This window comes from Macaca nemestrina, chromosome 17 (assembly GCF_043159975.1).
Source record: "Macaca nemestrina isolate mMacNem1 chromosome 17, mMacNem.hap1, whole genome shotgun sequence".
Taxonomy (NCBI): domain Eukaryota; kingdom Metazoa; phylum Chordata; class Mammalia; order Primates; family Cercopithecidae; genus Macaca; species Macaca nemestrina.
This window is the reverse complement of record NC_092141.1, coordinates 63168783-63179637: the sequence shown is the minus strand read 5'-3', so window position 1 is coordinate 63179637 and position 10855 is coordinate 63168783. Positions and strand designations below refer to the sequence as shown.

The following is a 10855-nucleotide window of genomic DNA, read 5'->3' as shown; positions in this document are numbered from 1 at the left end:
GGAGTGGAAAGAACACCGGAGCCATAGTTATTAGGCCACACAGGCCTGGCTGTGAGGGAAAAAGGGGAATTTCCCGAGGGGAGCCCTGTGGGGATGGGGGAATCTTTGGAGGAATCCAGTTACTCGAGAAGGACTTCCCCACCCCACCCACCCCACCTGCCTCCTTCAGCTATCCCAAGCAGGAGCTAGAACTTCTGTGGTTCTTCCTCTGAGTGCCCCGAGCCTGCTGTCTGCCAGAAAGACTCCTAGACTAGAGGATTGGACAGTAGGGTCAAAACCCTAACCTTTGGTTGACCACTGGCCTTCCCTATCAGGATGCCCCATTACCTCCCTTTTCCTCCCGCTTCCCCTGAAAGAGGAGTCTCAGCACAGTTATTTACAAAGATTTATTACAGCACGGGAGGGGTTCAGGCCTGGAGTCAGGGAAAAAGGGGAAGGGGGCAGAGCAACTGGGGGACAAGGAAAACCTGGCGCCCCCTACCATGTGCCCCACTGGGGATATATACTAGGCGGCATTCCTGGCATCAAAGCACAAAACGCAACAAAGAAGTCTCTGCCAGTCCATCTTCCAGGCACCCGAGAGGAGCAAGGTGATTAAGGGAAGACTCCCAAAATGTTGAGGCTGTGGAGAAAAACGCCTTAGTCCTGGACCCTGGTAGAAGCCGGTGAGAGAAATGGTGACTTGGAATCCTCCATAGGAGAGTGGATGGAAAAGGATCTAAGGGTACCTCAAGGTTCTCAGGACCTCCTTTCCCCAGATCTTAGGGTCCTGCCCTGTGGGTCTCCTGTGTCCAGGGGAGAGGATCTGGGGAGAATTGTGAAGGGCAAATCCCTGTTCCCGGTTTTCTGGATTTTCCAGTGCGCGCTGTCTCACATCCCACCTCCCACTGGGTGAGTGGAGGAATGACTGGCAGGGGTAGGCATCAGGCAGCAAGTGCCCAGGTTCTCTGGGCATCAGCCAAAGGTGGGCAAACAAGCAAACACAGACCAGCCTTAGTCTTCTAGAAGTCAGAAGCCGCAGCCCTAGCAGGCGAGGGGAAGGACACAAAACAGGGTGAGGATAGAGTGGGTTTCTGGGGAGCAGCGATGTCCCCTCCACTTCCTCCTGGGAGATGCAGGCTGGGTGCTTATGTGCCAGGCTCAGAGGGGGAAGGGCGCTGAGGTTCCTCCCCAGGCTCTGAAAGGCAAGCAGAGAGGCACTCAGGGCCTGGCCCCATCCACCAAGATCCCAGCCCCGCCTCCTCATTCCACACTCCCAAGCCTTACCACTTAGTGCTGGGTCTTCCACTTGGTCCTCAGAGCTTCCATCTCTCTCGGGCTCATCCAGAGGGGGTGGGCGCTCCCAGGGCCCCTCCAGACCCTGGCCACAGGTTGTCTTTTGCCCAGCTGGGGATGGGAAAGAGGAGATAAGAACACAGGCTCCGGATAGCCATCTGGCTGTCCTGGAGTGTGAGCTAAGTCTCTGACGGCTGAGGTTAAGCTTTCCAGGGGCATCATGGCAGCATGGAGAGAGCACTAGGCTAGAACAGCTCTCCCAGTGACTAGCCATATGGCTTACATAAGTCAGTTAGTACCTTTCTGAAGGAAATAGTAAGGGGGAAATTGTGTAGATTACTTTAAACAGGATGTAATAGTGAATACCTTGCCCAGACCAGCGCCAGCACCCAGGAGCCACCAGGAGTCGTGGTGGTTTATATTGCTCCATCATAGGGCTGTCATTTGAGCCAGTGCCCTGCCGCTTTTGTTTGTTTGTTTGTTTGTTTGTTTGTTTTGTTTTTGAGATGGAGTCTCACTCTGTTGCCTGGGCTGGAGTGCAGTGGTGCGATCTCAGCTCCCTGCATCCTCCACCTCCCAGGTTCAGGGGATTCTCCTGCCTCAGCCTCCCAAGCAGCTGGGATTACAGGTGCGTGCCACCGTGCCTGGCTAATTTTTGAATTTTTATTACAGACGGGGTTTCACCATGTTGGCCGGACTGGTCTTGAACTCCAGACCTCGAGTGATCCGCTGGCCTTGGCATCCCAAAGTGCTGGGATTACAGGCATGAACCACTGCGCCCAGCCACCTCCTGCTTTTCCTGAGGGAACAGTCTCCTCTCACCTCTCTTCCACTGTTTTGGAGGGGTCTCAGTAGGAACTGATTCAGCTCTTCCAGCTGTCTCTTGCCCACAAAGGGCCTGAAGCCCAGCAACAGCTTTTGCCCCCATGGCCAATGCCCTCACTGCCAGATAGGCAGGCAGGAGGCCCAAGACCTTTTGTTTGTGTGGAAGAGCTGACAGCTTCTAGTAGGGGTGGTTGACTCTTCAGTATTCCCATAAATAATGAGACTAAACAGTTTAATGTACCCTAGGAGGGACAGATGTGGCACAGCCTTCCATGGCCAGGCATGGAAGAAACAACCATGGAAGGGGGTGAAATCTTCCTGCCTAGAAAATCTCTGGGCCTTGGGACTTTTTTTTTTTTTTTTTTTTGAGACGGAGTCTTGCTCTGTCGCCCAGGCTGGAGTGCAGTGGCACGATCTCGGCTCACTGCAACCTCCGCCTCCCTGGTTCAAGTGATTCTCCTGCCTCAGCCTCCCAAGTAGCTGGAATTACAGGCACGTGCCACCACGCCAGCTAATTTTTTATATTTCTAGTAGAGATAGGGTTACACTATGTTAGCCAGGATGGTCTCGATCTCCTGACCTCATGATCTGCCTGCCTCAGCCTCCCAAAGTGCTGGGATTACAGGTGTGAGCCACCACATCCAGCCTGGGACCTTTTGTGGAGTGTTTTGGATCTGGAACATCTGGCTTAGAGGCCTTCTGTTACAGGTATTAGGCCCCTCCCTGGCCCCTCTCCCAGGCAGCTGAGGCTGGAGATGCAGGAGACAGGATTGGTTCTTGAATTTTAAATTCTACATCTAGACACTAGAGGGCACCCTCCCACTCCATCCTAGGAAGGAAAAAGAGGAGAAACAGACCTAACAGTCCTGGAGTGGGCAAGTAAATCAGGCAGCCCTCTGCATCCCAGCAGAGACCACATCCTAGGTTCAAAAATGCAGGTGACGGGGGTGTTGGACTCTCTTGGTCCTCCATCCCTGAATGTCCTCGCACCCCCTTACTACCATAGGTGGGAAGTCCTTTTTTGGCTCTAGCCTCAAACCCCAAACGGCCTGGGCCTTAATTCCCAGGGAAGAGAGGAATTATTAGGGAAAACCAGATTGGCAGAGGGACTGAGCCAAGGATGGAGGAAGCCCATGTCTCAGGTAGGACTGAGTGTGAGGCACCCCATGGAGCGAGAAGACAGGGAGGCCCCTGTGGTGTCACTACAGTTTGCGTGTGTGAGACACTAAATTAGAAGGGGACGTCCCCATATACTCAAGGAGGACCCACACCTAACCCACATGTCACAGGCACTTCAGCTTACCAGACTGCCTGATGACCTTCAGGACTTCAGCCTGGCTGTCCTCTTCTTCCTCCTCTTCCTCATCATCCTCCTCTTCCTCCTCGTCTTCCTCTCTTGGATAACCCAGCTCCCGAAGCTCCCCCAGCTCATCCTCCTCCTCTGAGGCCTGGTTCTCATTCAAATTGCTGATAGACTGTAGGTGAGACTCAGCAATGCGCTGCACAGCTGGCCCAGAGGGGACCCAGGAAGGCAAGGGTCAGCCAGACACAGCCCATGGATCTGGAGATAGTGTGTGGCCCAGCCCCCAGCCTCCTTCCCATAGGCCTGGGACAGAGAATACCCCCTCAGGGGCCCAAGTTCAAAGGCCAAAGGTTACAGGTCAGCCTGATGGGGGTCAGACCAGGGCAGAGGCAGCCAGGGGTAGATTTGATCATGTTTGTCTCTCAAGCTGTCCCAAGATGCTAGCCCCCAGGAGGCTGCCACCAGGCAGCTCCCCCACACCATAGGGCACCAGGCTGGGCAAGACCAGGCGGGCACAGCAGCAGCTTAACATTCCCTGGCTGGAGAGCTTGATTTGCCAAGTACCCAGTACTGGAGACAGTATCTCCCAGCTTCAAGCCCAGCCAAAAGGCACAGGGCGTATGGACCACGGCCTGGGGATTTGCCACTTTCCATTTCTTGGGGGTGCCCAGCCTGCTGAGGGCTCACTGCTTACCCTGATCCTATCTCCCATGCGGTGCATAGTCCCCACTCCCTGGCACTGCCCAGTCATAGATGCCAATCCACATACTCCTGCCCCGGGCTCCAAGGGACAGAACAATTCTGAGGCTGAGGACATAATAGTCTGCAGCCAGTGCAGTCTGTGCCTGGGGATGCGGCGTGCTCAGATGCGGCCCCCACAATCTTGACCCACATCCCCAGGTTCCCAGCTCCCTCTGCGGTGACCTAGAAAGCAACCCCCCAGCCTCCAAAGACCTGCTCAGATAGGGCTGGGAAGGGAACAGTGTGTGCAGCTGGAAAGAAGTTTCCAAAAGATGGAAAGGAGCAAGGGGTTAGAGAAAGGGGCCAGGGCCAGGGGTTCTGGGGGATGGCAGAGTTTGAGGGGCCCCTGAGGAGAGGCTGCAGGAGGTGGCGGGATCTTAGAGCATATGGGACACAAAGTTCACAATTTGCTGAGGAAGGGCTGGGGGTGGGGGGATGGGGAGTTGCTGCAGCTTCTTCTTGGTCCGCCAGTGGCCCCTCCCCTCAGAAGGCCCAGGGGGGTAGCGCCAGGCTGGAAACCTCTGGCACAGTGAGCAGGGTGCCATGCTCCTGCCAACTCAGGGACAGGCACAGAGGGTGCTTTGTATGTGCCCGCTGCCCCACCCAGCCCCCAGCTCCCAGCCCAGTACCTCCTACTGGCTCTGGGCAAGCTATCCAGGCAATAAAAGCACAATAAATCACCCTGCCCTGACCTTGGGGACGCAGCGGAGCTTCATTTTGAGCCAAGTGTGAGAGCTCCGACCTTGGAGTACAACCCCTCAAGCCAAGACTTAGTGCTGGGCCCTCTCTCCAGGGCCCTCAGTTCTTCCCTGACAAGCCCCAACCCTGCCAGGCACCTTCCCTTGCCCACGAAGCCTACAAAACAGTGCCCTCCTAGTAGAGAAGGATCCATGAGGGCTGTGGGGGGAGGTAACGCAGGAGAGCAGGTGGCAGCCCAGGCAGCTTCCTTCTCCCCCAGTGGGGGAGGAGAGTTCACTTCGTGAGCCACAGTGAGAAGAGAAGGTGTGTGCAGCACCTGCGCTGGTGCCCCGTGAGCCTCCCTTGCCTCCCCCACCTCCCTCATGCTTCCTGGGCTCTCTGGGGTCTCCCCATCACTCCTTCCAGGCTGTCCCCTTCTCTGCCCCACTCTGGGAGCCTGAACTCCCCCCATCCCAAGTCTCCCTTTTTCAGCTTGAAGGTCCCCAGCCTAGCCCCAGACTGGCCTCCCAGCTCTTGATCCCTTCCCTGCCTCTACTCACCTGGACTCTCCTAAGATGTGGTCTAAAGGGGCAGTTGGGGGTGGTGCACATTTTTGGCCACTGCATGGTGCATGGTAGCACCCTGGCCCTAACATCTTCATCCCGGCCTGTTCCCCCATGCTGGTAGTCAAGAGCCAGGTGTTCCCCTCACATCCACCCAGCCTCTCCCTGCCCAGCCCAAGGTGGGAGGGAGAGGGATTTCTTAAATTCTCTCCTGAGAAGATGCCACTTTCTCTTTCATGCCTGCTTTGGGGCCCTTCCACACACCCCTCTAGGTGGGGAGGTCCTTCCGGGTGCTGAGCCACACTGCCCACTTGCTGCAGCTCTGACCCTTCGTTTTCCTGTACTGGGGAAAGTGAAATAACCCCTTCCCTTCTCTCCTCCCTTCCCAGCCTGTCCTCTCTGTTCCCAACCCTGGCAAGTGGGCTGACAGGTACACCTGTTGACCTTTGCTGGTGCTGGGAACTTATTAAACCCTCCACCGAAGCAGTTCCCAGCATACTCTTCCAGTAGCTCTCCCTCCTAACTTCCGGATGGGGCTGGCTGGGCAGGAAGAGCCCCAGGCAGGAGTTGAGGTGGGGGTTGGTAGGCATCAGGGCTTAATCAGGGAGAGGGCCTCCTGTCTCCTTCAGGTATATCTCCCCAGCTCCCTGACTAGAAACCAAGCCTCTTCCAGGTTGGCTCAAAAGTACCCCTCTGACTCGCATCTCCTTTTCTTTGCACACCTTCTTCCATCTTCCTGGACCTGGGATGCCCTTGACTGCCTGTTAAATTCCTATGATCCTTCAAATCCAAGCTTAAACATCTTTGTGTACCTTCCTTGACCCTTTTTTTTAATTATTATTTTTTCCTGAGACAGGATCTCACTCTGTAGCCCAGGCTGGAGCACAGTAGTGCGATCATAGCTCACTGCAGCCTCAAACTTCTGGGATCAAGCAGTCCTCGTGCCTCAGCCTCCCAAGTGTCTGGGACTACAGGTGTGCACCTCTATACTTAGCTCACTTTTTTTTTTTTTTTTTCTTGAGACGGAGTTTTGCTCTTTTTGCCAAGACTGGAGTGCAATGGCACAATCTCGGCTCACTGCAACCTCTGCCTCCCAGGTTCAAGTGACTCTCCTGCCTCAGTCTCCCGAGCAGCTGGGATTACAGGAATGCGCCACCACGCCCAGCTAATTTTGTATTTTTAATAGAGACAGGGTTTCTCCATGTTGGTCAGGCTGGTCTCAAACTCCCAACCTCAGGTGATCTGCCCACCTCAGCCTCTCAAAGTGCTGGGATTACAGGCGTGAGCCACCGCGCCTGACCCACTTAGCTCGCTTTTTAAATTTTTCATAGAGATGGGGATCTCACTGTATTGCCCAGGCTGGTCTCGAACTCCTAGGCTCAAGCAGTCCTCCTGTCTTGGCCTCCCAAAATGCTGGAATTTCGGGTGTAAGCCACCTTTCTTGGCCCCTCCCTGACCCTTTGAGGCAAAGGCAGGGACCAAATCTGACTCATCTTATTCTGCCCAGTGCCCACCAACTCGGCCTGGCATATACTAGGTGTTCAGTAAGTGTGTGCAAAAGGAATGGCTTGCTTTTCCATGGAGAAAGGGAAGCAGGAAAGAGGAGACCAGTGTGCAGATCTGTGCAAATGAGATGCAAATGGGAGGGGAGGCCAGGGGTAAAGCCCACAGGAGAAGGCGCCCTAGATGAGCAGGGGTGGGATGTGGTCCAGCACAGGCTGGTGAAGAGGAGCTGCAGGTGGAGTCCCTTCCACGCGGATGCCTGCTGTTGTCTTAGGCCAGCCATCTCTTTTCTTTCAAGCCCACAACCCGATGTTAAGGCCCACAGCTGCCCATTGCAGCCTCGGGGCTCCTGTGTTTTGCGAGGCCAGACTGAGAAAAAATTGGTCTTTACGTGGGGTTGTTGCACCACACTGACAGAGGGCTACATGTGGCCAAAAAAATCCCTCCCCACTGACAAAAGCTCCCCCAGCGTCTGCCCAGTTCCAGAGATCAAGGGGACAGCCAGGAAGGTCGGTGGGGGGATAGTACCTTTCAGCGAAGGTGGTGTGTAGGCACAGGGGTTGGGTCTCTTCGACTTGAGATGGTGCCCCTCTCCTGAGGCTCTCTGCCAGGGGAAGTGCCAGGTTAAAGGGGCTCAGCAGAGGCCCCTTCCCTTCACCCTCCCTCCATTCCATCCCACCCATGGCCACCCAAGCGGACTGATTTCGCCGCTGCTAATGGGTCCTGCACCTAGGCTGAGCCTCCCCACCCTGTGGCTTTGGGAGGGCCCCCATAAGCCATGGCCTGGTTTAGGGCAGGATTCTAGGTCCTGGAGGTTCCACCCTGAGTCTGAGCAGAGGAGGATCTGCTGGTGGCACCTGGCATGAGGCACTCTCAGAGGACTGCCCATTGATATGCTAATGTGTCCTCTTGGGTGGCACCCCATACTGGTTGGTTGTCACTGCAGGCACCCGTCCACCCCACCCCAAAGGGCCCAGGCATCCCTCCTTCCAGCTGCCCCAGGAAACTCACCTGGTGGGGGGAGGCTTCCTCCTCTGAGGAAGGCCACCAAAGCCAACCAAACCGGAACCGAGTGAGGAGGAAGAGGAAGAGAGATAAAGAATCCGAGTTATTTTCCCCAGGGTCTCAATCTCTGGGGACAGGGAAAGTGTGCCCTCTCCCTTCTGAGGCTGGGAGGTGTCATGTCAATAAATAAAGCCAATAGAGTTGGGTTCCCAGACCTTATCCACTCCCCAGTCTCCTGCTCTGACTCCTGTTCGTGGAACTTCTGCAGGGCCCCTAGGAAGGCATCAGAGCTAGGGTGGGACAGGGGCTAAGTGGACAGGGAGGGCCCTACCTGGTGAGGAGTGCTCTGAGAGCCGGAACAGCATGGCAGGCGTTGGTCTCCTGCGCCGGATCTAAGGAGAAGGAGGGAGGGGTGACAAGATAGACCCCTGCAGCCCCCCAGCCCACCCCAGATAGCAGGGAACAAACAGTGCTTTGGAGTCCCTGGAGAACCTTTGAATCAAAGTCTGTCAGAGCCAAAAGGAACTCTGTAGCTCACCTAACCCCCTCATTTTATAGAGGTGAAAAAGCAGGGCTCAGAGAGGTTTGGCAGTGTCCTCAAGGCCACACAGCACACCAAGTCCAAAGGACAAGAAAAACCCCAGTCACTGACTCCCAGGCCATGCCTTTCCCACTCCATGGCTACTCCAGAACAGACATTTCCCTTCCTGTCTTCTCCCACCAAGGCCCTTCCTCTCCCCAGTTTCTGAAAACATCAGACCTCGGAAAACATCAGACCAAAGCTGGCTACAGCTGCAGCTGCCAGGGCTGGGCCCTGGGGAAGATGCCCCACGGGTCATGGCACCCACGTGGCCCTGCCCACCTAAGGTCAGTTCAAGGGCTCCAAACAAGCTGGATCCAGCTTTTCAGAAGGAGACTGAGCCAGGGCACTGCAGGCATCCCCCACCTCCAGCTGAGGCTCAGGGACCCACAGGGGCCTGGGGGGGACCTCTGGGGGCCTGGGTTTGGGCTTCTCTGCCAGTCTCTGTAAGGCTGCAGAACTCTTCACCCAGTCCTTGTGAGAAGTGAAAAGTTGCCCTCCTGCTACGTGAGCCAAGCTGAATTGGGGGGAGGCGGGTGCTGAGCACTCCCAACAACTGACCCCCCACCCCTCAGCTTGGCAATCAGACCAACTGTCAGTTAATTAGGTCCCTGTTGAGCTCCAGGGAAATGCACAAAGAGAACCAGGTGAGTTAAGCTGAAACTGCCACCTCCCCTGCCAAGCTCCCCACAACACCCTCCCAACCCAAAGCTGCTTAGGCCCAGGGCTGTACCCCCTGCCCTCTATCTCTCCCCACAATGACTTGGCCCCCTCCTCACTGCTCGGTGGGAAGCCAGCTGCATCTCAGCAACAAGTGACCCCTGCTCCACTAGGGATGGGAAGTGGAGCCCTCTGTCACAGCACCCCCCAACCTTTGGAAGCCCCTCAGCCCCCAAGAAGGCTCTCGGGAGGACTCAGTAGTCTGTAGGAAGACGTCTGGCTTTCTGATGACTTGTCACCTCTCCCTCCTTGGGGTTGGGGCTCTGGGGCCTGACAGCAGGAGGTCAGAGCAAGGTTCTGGCGACCCCAGCCCAGGCGCACACGCGGGACTAGAGAGGGACAGGGCAGTGGGGTCACCCGGTGGCAACCTCACACTCCCCCCGCCCTGGGTGGCGAGATCAGTGTCCGCCGCTGCTCACATCTGACCAGCTCTGGGCTGGAGCCAGGCGAGCGGTCCCGGTGGTAGCCTATTAGACTGACTACCCTTTGGGGACTGTGCTGGGACCAAAGGACACCCCACTCCCCGACGGTCTGGAATCGGCCTGTCCCCCCACCCCCGCACCCCCAGCCTCACTGCCGGGAAGTCTCTGGCCCCGGGATTAGGACCGAAGCCGCGGGAAAAAGTTGCACGAGTCTCCAGCTAACTTCACACGCGGCCCCGCACCCAGTCCTGACCGAGGCAGAGCCCGGCTCCCCTTGCGCCCCCACCCCCAAGGCCAGTCCGGCCGGGGCAGCTCCCTGCGAGTGCGAAGAAGCCCCGCGGGGTGTGTCGGGGACACTGCTGGAGTGGGGCGCGGGCCGCTTACCATCTCCACCTGGCGGGGGTCGAGCTGGCTAGGGGGCGCGGGAACCGAGAACTGGATCTTCTTGCGGTCCTTGGGGTCCATGGCGCGTGGGGTGGGCGGCGGGGCTGGGGAAGCGCGACTCGGGGTCCCGGCGGCGGTCTGTGCTGGGCTCCCCCGCGCAGGTGGCGGGCTGTGCGGCGGGAGGAGGAGGAGGGCTGTTCGCTCACGGATAAAAATACCGCGCCCGCCGAGGGGAGGGCGCGGAGCGGGAGGAGGGTCGGTGCCCGGGCTGGGCGCGCCCCCAGGCTCTCGGGACTCTGGGGTCGCCCCCCCGCGCTCGCTGAGCCGGGTCTGTGCCTCGCTCCCTCGCACTCCCCGGCCTGGGTGTCTCTGCGTCTCGGTGTCTCTCCCCTCCGGAGTGTCTCTGCGTCTCGGTGTCTCTCCCCTCCTGAGTGTCTCTGCGTGTCTCCTCTCTCTGCCTCTCGCGCCCTTCTCCACCTCCCTCCCTCAGCCTCTCCTCCTCTCCGCGTGTGTCGCTGCCTCTGCCAGGCTCACCCCCTCCGGTCCCCGCTTTGGGGTCCCCAGCCCGTCCCCTCCGCCTGGGACTGGCGCCCGGGTGCTCGGAGGGAGGGCTTAGAGGAAACTGGCCAATGAGCATGGAGAATCGTGTTCTCCTAGGGCTGGGAGGAGGGTGGGAGTTAGAGCCAAGGCCGGGGGAGCCGGCTGGGGGGCCCCCTGCGGTCTCCCCAGAACTTGAAGCTGCATTATTGATGGAGTCCAGCAGAGAGGATAAAGGGGGAGGGAGAGAGAGAGGGGCAGCCGGGAGGCAGGACTCTGGCTTTAACCCCTTCGTGGTCCTGGCACTGGGAATTTCAGG

General features: G+C 57.6%; 1 protein-coding gene across 3 annotated transcripts; it reads right to left on the bottom strand.

Moving 5' to 3' along the window:
• Nucleotides 1–371: 371 nt before the first annotated feature.
• On the bottom strand, nucleotides 372–10618 carry LOC105472249 (protein phosphatase 1 regulatory inhibitor subunit 1B). Of its 3 annotated transcripts, none has more exons than XM_011725318.3 (7): nucleotides 10000–10605; nucleotides 8225–8285; nucleotides 7900–7922; nucleotides 7417–7492; nucleotides 3404–3607; nucleotides 1267–1386; nucleotides 372–1177 (listed from the first exon to the last, which is right to left on the bottom strand). In XM_011725318.3, exons 1-7 carry the CDS (start codon nucleotides 10078–10080, stop codon nucleotides 1128–1130), a joined length of 615 nt encoding a protein of 204 aa, XP_011723620.1. In that variant the 5' UTR covers nucleotides 10081–10605; the 3' UTR covers nucleotides 372–1127. The 3 variants fall into 3 exon arrangements, with proteins under 3 accessions (XP_011723620.1, XP_011723619.1, XP_011723618.1); XM_011725317.3 differs by lacking the exon at nucleotides 10000–10605 and adding an exon at nucleotides 8756–8958; XM_011725316.3 differs by lacking the exons at nucleotides 7417–7492; nucleotides 7900–7922 and having other exon boundaries at nucleotides 10000–10618.
• Nucleotides 10619–10855: the final 237 nt, after the last annotated feature.

Bases quoted from the DNA above. Each gene is read 5' to 3' on its own strand.
- LOC105472249 (XM_011725318.3), bottom strand. From the start codon at position 10,080: ATGGACCCCAAGGACCGCAAGAAGATCCAGTTCTCGGTTCCCGCGCCC. The intron at 7,923-8,224 runs GTAGGGCCCTCC...GGCCTTCCTCAG, and splicing joins CTCAGAGCACTCCTCACCAG to AGGAGGAAGCCTCCCCCCAC. The intron at 1,387-3,403 runs GTAAGCTGAAGT...TCCCATCCCCAG, and splicing joins GAAGGTCATCAGGCAGTCTG to CTGGGCAAAAGACAACCTGT.